Source organism: Diorhabda sublineata, chromosome 4 (genome assembly GCF_026230105.1).
Source record: "Diorhabda sublineata isolate icDioSubl1.1 chromosome 4, icDioSubl1.1, whole genome shotgun sequence".
Lineage (NCBI taxonomy): Eukaryota > Metazoa > Arthropoda > Insecta > Coleoptera > Chrysomelidae > Diorhabda > Diorhabda sublineata.
The window spans coordinates 2,194,867-2,214,068 of NC_079477.1; the positions used below are offsets into that span (position 1 = coordinate 2,194,867).

Here is a 19,202-nt window from a genome sequence, read left to right on the forward strand (position 1 = left end):
CCAGAAATTCGAACTTAATCTACTCTGTATGTGTGATCAAGCCTCATTTGTATGGAAAACATTGTTCGAAGGGCCAAAACGTGTTATTGTGAATGTTGGCACGAATACCATCAAAGGTTACACAAATTCCAACTTATTAGTCTACTATGGTGATTTGAGCAGTTCCTTGTGTCCTATATACTTAGAAAAATTGTGTATGTATGTATATTGGGTTACCTTGTACACCACGACCGAAAGTATATATATTTTCTGTGATAGTGGGGAACCAAGAGTTTATAGATAATCTATCAATCAGAAATGTGGGATAGCTGTAGCTTTTTCTTATTTAGACAGATCCTTTCAGTAGATACTCTGTTTATAATGTCATAGGAGTGTCTTTGCCTGTCTCAACCCCTGTATATAGTCCAAGTACCCCTATCTACTTTTCCCATACTTGTTCTGTAGGTGATACAACAAAAGGGTTCAGGTCTTATGAAAAATTTATCTGCCCCTGCTTTAGTTGATCTGACACCTATTTCGTTTCCCTCCACTCTGGTGTGCCCGGAATCCATTGCAAGGTAACTTTATTTTACTTGTCTAGCTTGCTTAACTTGTCCACGCGTTGTCACACTAGTTTAAATGATGACTTCTTGTTGTCTTGCCCTACTTTCGTTTCTGATTTTTTAGTGCCATCCATCCTCATGTGAAGTCTTGTCAAAACATCTTCTAAGAAAGCACATACTACATTTTCTTCAAAGAAAAAAAGGATCAGAACTTCATTGCACGTTAGTGTGAAATGTCCAAATTTCTACCAATTCATAATGTGAAAAATTTAATATTTCACGTAAGTCGTCGGAAAAATAAAGTGTAAAATACAATCGGAAACTGGATATTACATATTTGTCATATTATCTTAAAATATCCTATTCTACACACTAGTTTCACAATATAATTCAATGCTTTTCATCATGGAATAATTTATTAAAATTGATGTGGTTCTAGAATGTTTAGGATTCAAATTATTTTGAAAAAATTTCCTCTAAGGTCCAGTCTTAATACTGAGGAAAACAAAGCCATTAGTACTTGTGATTTGTGTACAACAAACTAAAGTTCATTAATTGAAAGTACTTGAACTCATTCAAAATGATCTATAGACATCATTTGATAGATTTTACTAAATGTTTTAATATTTTAAGTGTAAAATCAATTGAAGTTTAAAATAGGTTACCGGGCTTCGGGCTGCTATCCAACCACCTCGATTTAAATTCAATTGAACTTATTTGTAAATATATATCATAAGTAAAAAAGCACACAATGAATTTTATACGAGTTTTCTTTTCTTCTATGCCAACAAAATCTGAACATGTTATTAAGTCAAATTATTATCAATCCTCACGGCGATAATAACATTGATCCAATGGAATTGACTTTCCATACTAATTTTTGGTGTTTACCTAAATTTGGACGTTAGAAATAGCTCTTAAAGGGTTAGCTACCTATAATTATTATTAGAGTAGCAATCAATTTACTGCTTCAATTAAAAGATGGCACCATGTACGTTTAAAATAAATTAGTTTCAGTATTTTCTATTTCCGTACCTAATTAAGATAAAATGGACAGTCTGTATCAATTGAAATATCCCGAAACAAAAAATAAAGTGTAAATCAAAAATAAATAATTTTCTTTTGTAAATAAATTGACAACGGCGCTGTCATCGCAGTTCAATGTCGCTGTCATATCAAAAGACCAAAATGTCAAAGTGAGTAAATTTCTAACATCCCTCGGGAAACCTATTTTGTCATTAAAACAAAGAAATTTAACAAACAACTTCCAATATGTAAGCATGGAAATAGAAAAAAATGTCAAAAACGGTTGTCGGTACAGTGCGAGTCAAACAATCATGTAAACAGTTGCTACGAGAAAACTTGGACAGAATTTCTGTGTTGTTTTCGGCCGATCTGAGTGAAAAGTGTTTTCCTCAAGACCATTCAACCGATCAAACTATTTACGATGTATTAATTAATGCACCGGATAATTCGGAAAGAACTTTGAGCCCGGATTTTCTAACTAGGCTACAGGTAAGATGTTAAAAATGATATTATTAAAACTAGGACACTAGGACGAGAATTATTCAAAACTTTAATATACGGATTTGACCTGAACAATTGGGGACGATGCTTTTACTTTTGCTCGGTTCTCATTTATGTACTTAGATCCGCTTTTATTCATTTTTAATATACACAGAGATACTTTTAAATAATTATACATCTTGAAGTGTTTATGCTTAGCTTGTGAGCGAATGGAACCCAAAAGTTATTGAAAATAAGAATATAATCATGAATGAGTGTTTAAAAACATTATATAAATAAGTACAAATTAAAATTATCAAACCTTTCTATTATGTGGTCTCTAATAAATGGAATATGGTGAATTTATTTAGAATTATAAAGCAATCTATGTCGTAAACCTCTGATAATTGCGAATAATTTCCATTTAATATAATGATAATTTGATTCTACAATATTAACACCTTTAACTGTAATTTCAAACATAATATTGCTTTTAATTGAATTTAATCTATTTGTGATTAATGTAAAGAGGATTTTCTTATAAAAATGCAGTTCAATAGAATTTTAGTTTGAATTCTACCCATTTACATAAGCAACATAATATATTTGCATCTTCAGAATGCTTCAATTATGATCTCTGATTTTATTTATTGTACCATTTAGCAAACCTACAAAAGGAGGATTGTCCTTGAATAAATTAATAAGACAATTTATTTACCTATTGCATTGTTTTTTCAAAACAATGCTGTTAAAAATGTTTGGAGTTATTATTAGATTTATGACTACTAATTAAATACAAGTGTACAGTAAATAGACTCATTCTTATCAAAGTATTGGCACACATTTTGAGGTTTTAATTTATTTATTTAAGAAATAAATGCTTAAAACTATTTAAAGTTAAATCATTGTCTACTTCTTTTTCCTCTGTTGATTTCGTACCCTTTTTTCATAGCTAAAGTGTCATAAGTTATTTTTTAAGTACTTGGTAATCATATAGGTAAAGACCAAAATATAGGGAAAAGAAGTACATAGCCACAAACTATTTTTCGACTAAATCAAAGTTAGAATTGACAATTTTTGACCAAATTGAACTGATAATGTTAATTTTATTTGTAGATTTAAGATAGGAATGTCAAGTTATATTAACCAATTTGTGAAGAATGAAAATATATAAACAAGTCCAGTTAATAAAGGGACAAACATTGAAAAAAATCGATAGAGTGTTTATTCAAGTTTTAATTAGTAGATTCTGATAAATATTTTGAAATTCGAAAATATTCTGAGAGAAATAAGACGGGGAGGGCTCTGAAGATTGACTGCAAAGTTTTGACAATTCGTTTTCTGCCATTATCTTGATAATTATGGCATTTCGGTGAGAAATGAAAACCAGTTAATTATCTGTTGCCATGGGATCACTTTTGTAGATAATGAATTGATTTTCACTTTTTATATTAACGGAAATTGGCTGAAAACTAATTTTTGAAACTTAAAAAAAAGAATACTACAGGATTGATGCAGTTGGGTCGATTTTTTGACTTTTATTTACTGGACTATTTAATAAAATTGTAGCCTAGCCTATTTGAAGGATGTAGCACACCTCAGATCCAGCATAAGGGCTTGAGAATCAGAATTTTATTAATTATTATAAAAGTTAATAGATTTTTAATGTTGATCGGTTTTAAAATATGAAATTCTATTCTAATAAATATTCAAATGTGTGTGCATATTGAAATTTTACGCCGTTATGATTATCGATAAAACGACGACGACGACATACACACAAAGTTCAGCGACCGTCTGAAAAAATACTGGGGACCCCTTACCATACGATCATCATCATATTCATAGGCAGTAGCAGAACTCGACCCGGATCTCCGTTCTCTATCGATACGTCACTCACGAGGACATTCTCAACATAAGTACAACGTTTTGTATATTTTCTCGGTGGGTATCTGTACCTCACAATCGTTTGTTTCCAGTAGAATGTAATTGGAAATTTAACACTAGGACATCGACGAGGTGTTGTTCGAAGGACCGTAATAACAGGGGCGTATCTGATTTTTATCGTAAAAAATTATTCTTATACAGTTCCTGACTAGAAAGGAAAAAAAACGTTGAAGTAGCCATTTTGTATGGACTAATTAACAAAATATTTTTTTTAAATATTAGTGCTTGCCACCCTGCATCATACAGTGAAAAACTCCAAGTTTTCCTTCAATTTGTAATGTAAATAATTGATAAAACTTAGTTTTGTAGGTTATTTCAAAATCTACAACTTCTTCCATAAATTGAAGTTCATCTGAGCATAACTTAGTTCGGACAATAACAAAAACCATATATTGACAGTAATATAAACAATTGGGCCAAAAGTTATGACGTTCATTTTTCAAAATATTGCTGTACTAAACAACAAAAAAACATATGACATTCACATATTAATTTTTTATGGAAATAATTTTTTTCTTCAAGCAAATTTGACTGGACTATATACTTCTCATGCTAAAATATAATAAATCATGATATAGTTACTCTATATCATTAATTCTTCTCCTCGTATAAGGTAAGTAACCTATTATTTCTATATATTATTATTTCTATAGAATTGTTTATATAAATTTTATTATTAAAACCGCAAATATGTCTAAAGTTTTGCATTGAATATTCAAGATTTCTTAGTAATTTGTATGGTAAGCATCACCAGTGGGATCCCCAAACCTAACCTCGCGGTAATATGCTTTACTTTCAATCGTAAATAAGTGCGGTTACGACGTAGATTGTATCTCGATATTATAGAAAGTTTGATAAATAAAAAATCTGATCTATCTAAAGCATTAATTTGTTAGCAATTGACTAAAAAATTGCATTAACAAATTTTCTCATCAATATTAATCCATATAAAACAAAATATTTCTTCTTCTTTTTCTAATCTTATTAGGCAATCAAACGAACTGTCAAGCTGATTTAAAAATGGCCGCCGTGGAGTAGGCCGATCATTTTGCCGTAAGCTTCTTTGTTATTTGTTGGTTTTTAGACCTCATTTTTTCCAGCTTTATTACGAAAAACCTTTTTAACAAGTTGTTACTTAAAGAAGTGCGAAATATCCTCCCGAAAACGTGAGTTTTTTTGCGATTATACAGTACCCGTTGAAATTAACGCCCGATATAAACTGTAATTTATTTTTTGTACGCAGACTCGTATTTTGAGAGTTGATTGCTGCTAATTGTATTATAGTCTACTTGTGTTAATTTATTCACGAAAAAATATTGAAACCATCTTAGTTAAGTTTGTAATGACATTTAGTTGAATAACGGGGGGAAAACGAAAAAAATATAAGTGTTGTGAATTAGTTTTTTATCCTATTAATAATTGAGCTGTTACGTTTTAAATATACAGGGTGTGAATGAAATCAATGCTCGTGTTTTGATGAAAATTACGTTGTCAGCCGTGTTGTATCGGTCTACAATGTTGTCAAATGTATTAGAATTTCTTCAGAGATACAACGAAATTATATGAAGTACAATTAGCAGAACGTTATTTTGAGCTTTTTCATCTCATTAATAAGCCGTAAAGAACAAAAGAAAATGGTTTGGAGTGGTCATAAGTCCTATGTATTAAATATTACAAGTATTTGAACTATTTAAATTGAAAAAATGAAATAAATTTTCGAAGATACCTCGTAACCAGCTGTAGGAACGCGAACCGAACGAGTTTTAAAATAAAAAAGAAAAAGAGAGAGCAATTCATCAATTTGAAATTTCATTGATATGTTCATCGGGTGTGGGGGGAGGCACATCGGCTACTCGCCTCGAAACTTCTAGTACTTTAAACTTGGCTTTGGCCGAATTTCTCGCGGTCTCGAGCTTAGCGTTTACGTCGAACGTACCTACATGAAAATAACGCGTTGTCGTAACCTTAGCGGGTTTTCGAAAACATCCGGTTCGAAATTTCGAGGTAATGCTCAAACAGTGGCGCGTTCGGTTTCTTCTTTAATATTATTTGTTCGGTAAAAGTTCGGCGGAACAGTGTATATCGCATCAGTAATTTCATTTAAACTGTGATTTTTTTCGTTTGGTGGCGACGATGGGTTCTCGTGAAGGTTTTAGATTGTCCTAACGGATATGCAGGGAAACTTAGATCCGTTTTGTGAGATATGACAGTAATTGGGGAGGTAAGTTGTTTTCTTATCTTTCTAAAATTAATTTGTGATACTTTCTCGGTCGAAAATATAACACAATTCAAGTTTTTTTTTTCATTTTTTATAATTATCGTTAGGAATATTTTTTTGTGATCGAAAAAACAACTAGTAGTCACTAGGAATCGAATCTAGAAAATATGGTGGAAGCAATATGAAGCTTAGTTTATTGAACCTACTTTTAGGTAAAATAAATCGCTAAAAGCGACTGATATATAGTGATTTGAAAGTTAATTTTACAATTTAGTTTTATTTTAAATATTATTCCATAATAATCTGAATATTTCCTAAATTTTCTTGGTATTTCATAACGATAAGCTGTACAGAACAATAGAAAGAGGTTTGGATAGGCCTGTGTTGGTTGGTCGGAAAGTTTATTTAATTTCAATAATTTCTTCTCGACAAAATTCACCAAAAATACGATTGAATATTTTTAGTAAGAAGGTAGAAAGTACGATTTCCGTGGCGTCGCGATTTTACAGGGGATTAGGCTTAATTTTTCGAGATATTGATACTTAAAGTTATAATAATCAATCTCGTAATTCAATAAACAAAAGATGTTTTATTTAATTTTTATATTATTCACCCTGATACTCCAAAATTATATTGAAAAATTGATAATTTTCATCACATACGATAAATACATGAATAATTTGATGTTTTTCATTATTTATAAAATAAAAAAAATATTTAATGATAGTTTGAAGATTTAATTAGTGATTTCGAGCAAAAAGTACGTTCTGAATGCTTTCGAAAGGTATTTATTTAGGTTAGATAGTATTTTTACGAATAACTCATTTCTATAATAATAAATAAAAAAATGTATCTAAATATCTTAAATGTGACAGTTGACAATTTTCGTTCTGTATTTATTTACATACAGAAAGGTGCGTTTTGAGTGTTCCATGTATTGAAAATGACAGCAAAACACTTTCGGGAGCTCCGGAGTAGACAACTTTAACTTCCTTAAATGTGACAGTTGACAGTTTCGTTCTGTATTTATTTACATAATGAAAGTTGCGTTTTGAGTGTTCCAAGTATTGAAAGTGGCAGTTCCGTATTGCAAAACACTTTCGGGACGTTCTGGAGTAAACAACTTTAACTTTGTTAAATGTGACATTCGACAGTTTCGTTCTGTATTTATTTACATACCGAATGATGCGTTTTGAGTGTTCCATGTATTGAAAATGATAGCAAAACACTTTCGGAACGTTCTGGAGTAAACAACTTTAACTTCCTTAAATGTGACAGTTGACAGTTTCGTTCTGTATTCATTTACATACCGAATGATGCGTTTTGAGTGTTTCATGTATTGAAAGTGACAGTTCCGTACCGCAAAACACTTTCGGAACGTTCTGGAGTAAACAAGTTTAACTTCCTTAAATGTGAATTTAGCCACTTCAATGTTGACAGTTGACAGATTACAGATGACTCAATAACAAAAAAGATTGAAATTGCTAATAGAATACTTTCTTCCACCACAAAGATACGAATCAATCAACAAATTGTATCGAAATCACAAACCATCCAATCCGATAAATATTAATAATTGTCCTGGAGGTAAATTAATATTGACATTGCAAATATAATTAAGTACATTATATTGTTCAATAAATAAAATGTTTTTCGATTGATCGATTAATCGAAAATAATCGATTATTTTATATAATCGATTATATTTTTTGATAATTGCCCTGCCCTAGTTGCAGACTGAAATTTTTTTGTCGTAACATTTTTTTAGAAAGTTTTTCGCCTTAATTTTGAGAACCTGAAATGAAATTTCATAAGAAAGTCCAAGGAAAACGTATTTGCGACCCCCCAAAAAACAATTTCGGACCAACTTGTGGAAAAATATTTTGCGGTGTTTTAATTAAAAACACAAGGAATTACCAGACATTTCGTTGTCGTATCCGGAAATACTTATAAACCATCATTGATGCCAAATTTACTTGATGTCAATAGTTAGGTTAGGTTAGGTGTCAATAGTGATTGATTGTGTGACAAGACGCGAATTTCACGTTCTAAACCACTTGGTTATTATCACCTGGTAATTACACAATTTATTCATAATTAATTGTTTAAGTCGAAAGTAGAAATTTCGATTGAATCGTCATTTCGTATGGGAAATCCGTACAGAGACAAATACCTACCGCAGACAGTGTGTAAAACCAAGACATTGACATTGATATATTCTTGGAACTTGGTTAAATCCAAATAAAATCCTTATGTTTATAACCGGGTATCGAAAAAATAAAAGCGTTTGAAATGACTTTTTAGAGTGATAAGCCCACCCAAAAACCCAAAAAATTTCGAAAAATTACGCATCATATATAGGCGTCAAATGACAGATGCAGATTGACAGTAAGACGTGCAGTGGTGGAAATAGGGAGAGTAGAGAGAAGAAAATGTATCTCATAAAGAAAGAATTATAAGAAAACGTGCACCGAGAGTGATTCTATTTCTTATTTTGTCTCTAATAATATTTGGGGCCTCTTTAAAATTAACCCTGATGCTAATCCCTACCCTTATCTAACGCATTTCGATAGTTTTTCATTTACATAGGTAGAAAAGAAATTTTGGGCCTGCCCTCGTATTACACATGTGCATTATTTTATTGAATTTCGATCTGCCCCACCCTTTATAACCTAATCGATCTTGAAAATTGTTATTGTTTTTTGCATCCGCAATTAGTTTTTTACGAATTCATGTTTATTTATCAATGACGTCGAATTTTTTTATTTCAAATATAATTGCTTATATAGAATTTGTTTAAACGCATTTTATTATGTTTTTCTTGCATTTATTCGATTCATAAATATACAAACATTCAAAATACTTTACCTATAAATTGTTTGCTTGTTTAGGTTATTCTTCTTTTTCTTATAAGTTGACTTTTGTCTATATAAATATGCAGTTATCGATATTCTGAACGAGAATATTCTAGATAATCAGATCGGCTATAAGAAGAAGAATAAAATAGAAGGTTATAAACTTTTTAATTATTGAATTAATTATTAATATATTTGTGTATTCACAATTTAATTGAAATAATGACATTTCATTAATTAAATATATTTTCCTTTAAATAGTGACTTAACAGATTTATCCGTTTTGCTATTTGCAAGGTGTAGCGGTTATCTGTCTAGTTATAGAAGTGAGACAATCGATAAATTACATGATGACGAGGTATGTTTCTAAATTCAATAATATAATTATAATTTTTTAAAAATATATCCGTAAAGCGGGATATCACCTCGAAGGTCAAAGACGATTGTTTATTTTCGACGACCTCACCTTTATTACAATATTTCAATTAAATATATGTTGTAACGATCTACCATTATCCCAATTTACTCGTATTCGGGACATCCTGTATAATATTTTAACTAAGACAACAATAGAATTAATTGTTTATAACGTTCGCCATGTAGAACATTTTACTTTCAACTAAATAATATATTATTCAATTTCTCTTTTACTTAATTATTCTACCAATGAAGTAGGATCTGATTATTACTTTGCAAGTCGTGATGTAAAACGTGTTTTTGAAAATACGTTTTATGTTTAGATAATAAAAAAATTATTATTGTTGTAATACAAACAGATCAAAATATTTGTCTTCTTATGGGAAATGTCAATGCGTTGCCAGCTTTTCATTTTATATAAATCATATTGTTACTTTCGCTTTATTTCTGATAATGCAGTCGTTACTTATTAATTTTTTAGAACTAATATAATATTCTTAAATTTTTTATTTTAATGGATTAAGAAAATATAAATTTTTAAAACGCATATATTTTATACAGACCACACGAGTAGATTACAACTTGACAACAGTGTAATCGCCATACTCGAAACTTGACTGACCGTAATCCAAACGTTTGTCAGATAATGTAAGGTTAAGATATTACTTGAAATTTATTTTACATCGTCATTAACTACTTAATTTGAAATAAAAAATTAATATTATTAACATATATGTTATATATTTATCTTCTAAAATATCCCTAGTAATGTAAGTATACCGAATTTGTGATATTAAACTCAATTAACATAGAACAAACGTAACTTTTGAAAACTTTTTTTTTTTTAAAGAAAATGGTCAGTAATTTCATTTTACGTATGTTCCAAAGTGACTTTTTCAAATTCGTTGTCTTTATCTGGCAATTGATCGTGTCAATAATAATAATAATAGTGGTAACTTCACAATCATAATTTCATCGATACTTTTACATTTTTTTGACGTTGCTAGACTGATTATACTTAAAATTCTAATTGTAAGAGACTGTTTATGTTTACATGTGTTTTGTACAAATATTTTAAATCAATGAGAAGGTAAATTACGAAACTGTCGCTAGGTTAAGTTAACCAATCAACGTTTTTATTTCAGAAATATGTAGACGAAATCTGCGTTGAGGGATGTTTGGGGGCTGTGACGGGCGAAGACTCGAGTTACGATTCGGATTACGAAGCAGACACTCCATCTTCGGCTGTACAGGCGCCGGCTTATCATCATGATGTCTCTCGAACGACCAGCGACACCCTCGCTGCAGAATACGCCGAATACGTACAGTCCACTCCGGAAATATCAGCCGGATATACAGCCAGGTAAACACACTTATAGACCAAGGTCGATAATTTTCTATATAAAAAAATGTTGAAATTACACTCATAGGAATAGGAAGATGACATAACAAAAAGCGAAAAAAAAAATAATTTACGGTATCAGGATGTGGAAGGGGAAGAGTTTTTAAGGGTAAAAAACGGTTTTTCACGATTTGCGCTAAAAAGTTAAATAGCAAAGTTGTAGTTAATAAAAAGATCTCGAAGTTTTCTCATATAACCTCAAAATTTATGTGTATGTATAATAATTTATTAAGTAGAATTAAAATCAATTTCCCCGTACTAGTAAACGTTTGTTTTTTTATGTAATCTTAGGGTAGAATTCGCTCTGAAATTAGGTTATACGGAAAAATTAGTACAAGCAGCTTTACAAAAATTGGGTCCCTCACCCACCCAAAACGAACTTTTAGCGGAACTCATTAAATTAGGAGCACAGAAGGGTAGCTCCTGCGACAACAGCCCCACGGAAAGTTCCTTGGACGTGACTCCATTTCAATTGGACACTATCGAAGGCTCCCAGTTGCTACGACCCATTGTTATAGATGGCAGTAACGTAGCTATGAGGTAATTATCACTTTCAATTATAATTTTTAATTCATTCTTGAAATAATTGTGAAATTTTTTTTGAAAAAAACATATTTTATAATCTTGAAAAATTGAATGTTGAAATATCGTCTGAAATATTTATATCCAATCGTCTCAGAATTAAAGTTAAACGTGGAAACATATGGTTATTTCTAATTGTCTTTTTATGTGATTTATTAGACAGTTTACGATAAAATTTTTGAAATATTTTGTTTTTTTTTTAAAAAAAAATATGTGTTTATAGCCATGGAAACAAAGAAATATTTTCCTGTCGCGGTATAAAAATATGCGTGGATTGGTTCAAAGCTCGTGGTCACAAAGCCATCACGGTATTCGTTCCGAAATGGCGTAAAGAATCACCACGACCCGATAATCTGATACGGGATCAAGAGATTTTAGCCGAACTCGAGAAAGACAGACTGTTAGTTTTTACTCCATCGAGATTAGTGGGAGGAAAAAGGATGGTCTGTTACGACGATAGGTACAGTCTTCAATAATAACCGTTTTAGCACATATTTATCCAACATTCTATTTAGGTACATATTAAAATTGGCGGCGCAAACCGACGGTATTGTAGTAAGCAACGATAATTATCGCGATCTGTGTCAGGAGAACGCGGAATTTCGTAAAGTCGTAGAAGAACGTATACTCATGTATTCATTCGTCAACGATCATTTTATGCCGCCCGATGATCCTTTGGGAAGATCCGGACCGACGTTGGACAACTTTTTGAAATGTCAATCGAAGAAAGGGGATCCGCCTCCGCCTTGTCCTTACGCCAAAAAATGCACTTATGGTAACAAATGCAAGTACCATCATCCAGAACGAGGACCTCTACCCCATAAAAGCGTCACGGAGAGATTGTCGGAGCACGCGCAGAGACATTTACAGGTTAGTTGATAATTTGTTAAACATTTCACTCAAAAAAATATATAAATATAATAAATTTCATAGTTAATTGTGCATTTTTTTCATTAAAATGTTTTTTAGTGACACCAAACTTGTTGGATGAAGTTGTATGGTCAAAAAAACAAACAGAAATACTATTTATTAAGGATATGAAGGATCTACCATAATACCTGTTCCATTAAGGTTCATAGTCCAAGAACCGTTAAGTACATATGCCTTCTGTCGTGCCCCATTCAACACTACCAAAGATCAGGCGCTTTGGATTAAACCTTTGGATGCCATTAGACACTGGAAGGCACTTACAGATGTAGCGGTCTGCAATTTCATGCACCAGCTGCACTCCGGATGCTCATGGTGTGGAGATGGTGTCTTAGGTGAACGTGTCCTGTCATTAGTCGGTTCTGAGCCCATTGAGAATGGTTTTATATTGCTTTGGACGCTTCCCAGTCATCATGGTGTTCCTCATTAGAGTGATTTCACCAGGGGTTGTTTCTAATTAGACAGTTACCTTTGAAAGGTTTTTGTAGAAAAGTGTTATGTGATCTGGGCCCTTATTCGAATGTGTCAGTGGTCCAACATCGAGACCTCCAACGACACCCACCACGAGCTCAACAAATTCATTTTATTCATGGAGTATTCCACTAGGGTATGGACTTGAAACAGAAACATGACTCCTTCGTCCACTCAACGGTTGATGTAATTGAAATATCAGTTGTTTAGTAGAGTTTTCCGAAATAGCACTTCTGCCAACAAGTTTTTCTGTTTTCTTACTCTTACAAAAAAAAACTCAAATGATTGTTTTGATATTTTTAGATCCTAAACTCCATATCACATAACCGTTAAAATTACTTTTATGTTAAATATTGTAATTTTCTTTCAGGCTAGGGAAGGTGACATTCGTAAAACACCATTAGGTCGTACTCGTTCGAACGTACCACCCGCCAAAGAACCTCAACACGCCGTCGTCTCCAAAAGTCGTAGCGTGGACAACGTCGGTGCTTCCTATATAACTCCACCTTCGCAACATTCACTCCAAGAAAATTTGCACAAGAAATTACAACGACAACTTACCCTAAATCCGGGTAAATTATAACAACGCTTATCTAATTAATCTAAAATGACTATATTATTTTTTATTTTGCAGGTGCGGATCCTCGACTAAATGTCAGATACCCAGGAGTACCACCAAGCCAGATTTCGACAGGACAATCGACTTCGCCATTCATGAGTCCTCCACCAGGTTGGGACGTACATCAACACGTGACTAGAATCGCCTCGGCACCTGATTCTTATAGACCTTGGCCTCCACAGCAACATCCCCAACATAGGTGAATTTTTAAATATACACTGACCTACAAAAAACAAATTAAATATATAGAAATATTGAATATTTTTTCACTTAATGCTGTATTTGATGTGTTTCTGCTTAGTGGGTGGATATCTTCTTACTGAATTATTTCCCAAGCTTCCTCAACATGACATAGCCCCACTAAAGTCTTGAATTCATCAACCCATGTCCAATAACATTCCAAATATGTTTAATCAGAGACAAATCGTACCTTTTTTCATCAGTTGTAAGTGTTTCCATAACTGTAATTTTCTTTTCTTTATCTATATTTTTATTTCATCTTTTTTGTCACTCTTTTCTCATATTCAATCTTTTTCACCTGAATTTTACTTCTTTATCCATCCAAATGTTATAATTAGTCTTTATATTATTTTGATTCTTCTTAATTTGGTCTTTGTAGATATATCTTTTTTTATTTATATCTCATAATGTTCCAGTTTTTCCGTGCCGATTCTTATATTCATCTTGGTCTCTTCTTCTCCTATAGTCCTGCTACCATTGGCTACCATCCTCAACATGACATAGCCCCACTAAAGACTTAAATTCATTAACCCGTAACCAATAACGTTCTAGATATGTTTAATTGAAGATAAATGGGGCTTTAAATAGAATTATAATGAATATAAATAATAACTACCCGTTATATCTTTTTATTTAGACATATGCAGAGAATATCAAGTTGCTCGGATACACAATTGAACATGTGGCCTCCTGTTTGGTCTCAAGGTGGTACGCATCACTTATCCGGCAGTTCTCCCGTCCAAGAGGACCGTAGAAAATTGCACTATCATCTAGCAGCTATCTTTCCCGAAGAACAAGTCACTCAAGCCATGCAGATGTATCCGGATGAGACGAATCCTCAGAAAATTTGCGCCGCCATACTTAGTATGTTTCCTAAAACGTAAGATGTGTATGTATGGTGCCAACATCTTAATAGTGTCAAATTTCGAATATCATTCGAAAAATTTCTTTTATTGTTATAAACGAACAATAATACTCTTGTGAAAACGATCCTAATTTGATATTAACGTTTTTATGCTTCAATTTGTGCTCGTCTTTTCTCCTTAAATTCGAATACTTATTACAAGGACCTTTACCAAGTTTCCATTTAGGTGGTTCTAACCTCGTTAATTTTTTTTGTTAACAGATAAATCAGCAATCAGAATCAAAAGTATTCCAAAAGCTAATTGACCGGCATATAACTCAGCCAAGGGCACAATAAGGGCTCTAATATTTCATTCAAAATCTATAAGGAGTCGTTTTTCTCCTTGTGGTTCTAGTAATGGTTATATTAGAGGATTCTCATGCCCCTTTAGTTGTTTAATATATCTTCTGCTATGCTTCTGGATATCTTCTGTGATGTACTGTATGCCAGGATCTTTGTGGAGGGTATCGTTAGACACATACCATCTCTACACGAAGTATTTTACATTGAGACTTTTGGAGGATAGCACTTCCTTCTCCAATCGCCTTCTAACAGGTTTAAGTTCTGTTGGAGATAAACTGGATCTTCGTGATTGGATAAAACAACTAAAAATGTTCCTGTTACAGTATTTTCTGCCTGATATATGTAGTAAATAAAATAATGGACCCAGAATGCTGCTCTGTGATACTCCAGACTTGATCTATAAACTTCTCCATTGATTCTGGTTCTGAACTGTCTGTTGGCTAAGTAGACTCGAATAATTTGAAGTGACATTTATTTTGAAGGCGTTCGTGCTACACCTTATCATATACTGATGAGGACTTATTAATTTGTAACATGTCACGATAAATTTTGCTACAGGATAAATTTTGCTAAATAGTTTTCAAATATTCCTCGTATATACTAAAATATGTGATACTCATATTTCTATCTGTGATATGGTGGCGTGTTGAAAAGTGGGTCCCATACTATTTTCGAAACCTATTTTGGGTTTTATAAATTCGAATTATTAAAAAAAATTACCAAGTATTTCTCAATTTTAAATATAATTAATATTGTTTATGTATGTTTTTTTTTTCATTTTAAGTCTATTTTGTTGTTAATTAGTATATAAAAAATTTATAAAACGACAAATCCACAAATTGAATGCATAATTTATAATAAAAAAAAAAAGGAAAATCAACATTTTTGTATATAGAACAATTTATATACAGTTAGGACTTCCTTATACATTCTGTGCTATACATTTCTAGTATATTTTTTTTTTCAGATCGTCTTCCAATTTTGAATTTCCATTAAAGTTGACCCTTCCACCACTTAGTGGATATGTTTGTTCAATATTCTGGTTATAACTTTTTCCCATGATTTTCTTGATATTGAATAGGCCGTTCTTTCTTCTTTGTCACTCCCTTTACCTTTTTTTAATATTTCATCACTGTCACCTGAATTTTATTTATTTATCGTTCTTTATCATTCCTCTTTTGTAGTCTTGTTACCAGTTCTTGTGTTTCGTCTAATTTGTTTGCATTTAAATCCATCGGATTCCTTTCGTACTATCTCCATGGATTGATAACAAAGTTCAATTTTAATTTGTATAATATAAAACATCAACAGTCCTTCCATAGGTTCATATTGTGTTTTATTTTTGAAAGGTGATGCTTCGTTTTCCTTGGATATTTTAAAGAAAATTAGTAGGCATCTATTTCATGTTAATATTGGATAAAAATCTATTCAACTCAACATGTTTTATTGATATTGTTACTTTAAAATCGTTACAAAATTATTAATAATTTTTTCTAGATAGATGAACTAAATTTTTTTTATTATTGTAAGTCCACAAAAAATACAATTATATGATATGAGATAAATGTGCCAATCGAAAAACATTTTTATAACAAATTAGTTGAAAAATATCAATAGAAACTTATTTAATTAAATATTTAATACGCAGACTTTTTTGTTATAAAAAAATAGAGAACTTTTGGCACAAAAATTTAAATAAATTGATAAGAAAAACCCTTAATTTAGGCTTAGAGAATGAAAGAAGAAAAAAAACAACTTCATATTGAAGGTTATTAAAAAAATGCTTTTGAATGATCATAGTTTTTACTGTAATTATTAATTTTTTTACACCGATAAGTTGATACTATGTATCTCTAGTAAAATTGTTGCAATTTCTGAATTATAGTATAGTATATTGGAAATTTTATTTGTACATTCCTGTAGGAAAATACATTTAAAATTTATTACTAGCCTTGTAATCGTAAATTATAAATAAAATATTTACTAATACCTGATTTCCTTGTGGTGCAGAGCATTTAGTATAATTTGGTTAAAGAAATTCAATCACAGTGTTAAACTTATATTTTCCTTTAAAAAAATCTATCATAGGAGGGATTTTTTATCCCAAATAGCAGTTTGAGGAATATACAACAACAATTGTCATTAGTCAAACTTAACGTTATTCAATATTAACTTTAGACTAGATCTGTTTGTTTTGTTCAAAATAATTAAATTTATCTATTTAATATTCTTTTTAGTGACGTTTGTATATATTTTTTCAGTCCAAAATGAAGTAGAACAGATGCTAAATCGTCTCCACTTCTCAGTTATTCTCTTTGCAATAGTTGTCTGATGTCACTCTCCATATCTACAATGTCCATTGATCTCTTTAAAGGTCTTCCGGATTGAGTCTTCCATTTTTCGTTTCCTCTTTTTCAATTCTTGACCAAATCAGTTTAGATGTTGTGCAATAATTTCTGTTTCTTGATGTTTAGCTGTGATTCCTGTGTCAATATCATTTTTCAACAATTCTTTTTGGTATTATTTGTATATATTCTATTGCTTTTGCTACATATTTACAGTATGGCTAAAAATTGAGATAAAAACCATCAAAATGCAATAATCGGTTCCATATTTGTTCAAGGTAAGGTTAGTACAAACAACTTCTACCTAGATTAATTATGGTTTACTCAGAGTTCTATTGTGTTACCAAATTTAGAAACTTAGTTAATCCCCCTCTTATCGTATTTCCTTTGGTAGCTTATTTTTCACTTTTTCTTTGTCTAATTCTACTATATAGGTAGAACAGATGATCAAATGTCTTTTCTTCTCATTCACACTCTTTGCAATAATTGTCCAATGTCCTTCTAGAATCTTGTACAATCTCCAATGATCACTCTAAAGATATTCTCGATTGAGTGTTTCATTTTTTATTTCCTCTTCATCGATCATTGATCAAATCACTTTGGATATCATCTTTTAACAATTTCAGCATACTCTCCCCTAGTTCCACTTTTTACTCTAGATTTTTCTTTCACATCATAGTATAGTACCGGTACCTAGTAGAAGCTTATTTCAGTGTCATAAACCCAGGAACGTGCCTCTTGGAGGTTTATTGCCACTTTTGGTTCTGGCAGCCTTCCTGTGTGAATTTACTAGATTAATAATCGAAATGAAATTCACTTAAAATTTTTTTAAACATAAAAAAGTTTTGATACACAGTAACAGTTAATGTATGTACAATTTTTTTAAAGGAAAATTGAAGCAATAATTCATTACATACAAAATGCTTTGTATTCACAAACATCATACCGAAAACAATGTAATTAGTTTTCCACAAAATTCAACGAGGTATTATTAAAATTTATATCGAAAACTTTGTTTTTAATGCCCCAGGAATGGATATTTTTTATGATTGTGATTTTTTATCATGATTTACAGCTGTAGCTAAATGAAATTATTAAATTAATTTAACTTTGTTGCATTTTGTAGAATTAATTTGTTTATTAACCGACCAGTCTGGGGGAGAATATAATTTTGTAAAAATTACTTACCCTACGTCCTATAAGGAGTTTCTATGTCCTCTTAAACTGTTTTTAATAATTGTTGAAGTTTTGTATGCACCTATGTGTTGTTTAGTATTGTTGCATATTGCATCTATTGATGATAATTATTAGTTCATAAAAAACTGTGTGAATTCTGTTGGATGTTGAAACATTCATTTTTTAATACTTTTCTACCTATTTTCGAAATTATTTTATAGAAATTATTAAATGTTTTATATTTTGAACTTTAGATGAATGTTCAAGTGTCCAGTTGTTAACCTTTTAATTAATTATTTATTTTTATTTTTGAAATATAATTTTAAATATATTTGTTGTTTTATTACAATCCTCTTTACAAAAAACACGGATTTTACACTGTTTTTTATCTATGTGATAAAATATAAATTCGAAGGACCTGAAAAATAACTAAATAAAAATCCTGAGTAGCAGGATAAATTTAAATATCTATTTAAGTGCTTAATAATTCCTGGAAAGAAACTTCAATTTGAGGAAACAAAATCCAAATCAATTCAATCCAAACAATATTTCATCAAAAATACATTTAAAAAGAATAACAATTTTTTTGGAAACTTATAATACAACATAAGGAGCATCATGGAGTTGCCCCACAGTGTACGTTTTGTAATAAAAATTTTTTTGTCTCTACCTTAAGAGCGCTCCCAAACACTGAGTAACTTATTCTTAGAGCAAGATTTCCTGGTAAGCCTGCGTCTATGACTCCAAG

At 31.1% G+C, this 19,202-nt stretch overlaps 1 protein-coding gene across 5 annotated transcripts; it reads left to right on the top strand.

Moving 5' to 3' along the window:
• Nucleotides 1-1,714: 1,714 nt before the first annotated feature.
• Nucleotides 1,715-18,785, top strand: LOC130443531 (probable ribonuclease ZC3H12C). 5 transcript variants are annotated; one of them, XM_056778234.1, is made up of 8 exons: nucleotides 1,715-2,057; nucleotides 10,631-10,848; nucleotides 11,179-11,427; nucleotides 11,693-11,929; nucleotides 11,985-12,339; nucleotides 13,238-13,439; nucleotides 13,502-13,685; nucleotides 14,364-18,785. In XM_056778234.1, the coding sequence occupies exons 1-8, from the start codon at nucleotides 1,839-1,841 to the stop codon at nucleotides 14,608-14,610; spliced, it is 1,911 nt and encodes a 636-aa protein (XP_056634212.1). In that variant the 5' UTR covers nucleotides 1,715-1,838; the 3' UTR covers nucleotides 14,611-18,785. The 5 variants fall into 5 exon arrangements, with proteins under 5 accessions (XP_056634212.1, XP_056634214.1, XP_056634213.1 ...); XM_056778236.1 differs by having other exon boundaries at nucleotides 1,919-2,057; nucleotides 11,202-11,427; XM_056778235.1 differs by lacking the exon at nucleotides 1,715-2,057 and adding an exon at nucleotides 5,810-6,216.
• Nucleotides 18,786-19,202: the final 417 nt, after the last annotated feature.

Excerpts from the sequence above, each read along its gene's own strand:
- LOC130443531 (XM_056778234.1), top strand. The coding sequence starts at position 1,839 with ATGTCAAAAACGGTTGTCGGTACAGTGCGAGTCAAACAATCATGTAAA. Across the intron at positions 2,058-10,630 it reads ATTTTCTAACTAGGCTACAG|AAATATGTAGACGAAATCTG; the intron begins GTAAGATGTTAA and ends TTTTTATTTCAG. Across the intron at positions 11,428-11,692 it reads GGCAGTAACGTAGCTATGAG|CCATGGAAACAAAGAAATAT; the intron begins GTAATTATCACT and ends ATGTGTTTATAG.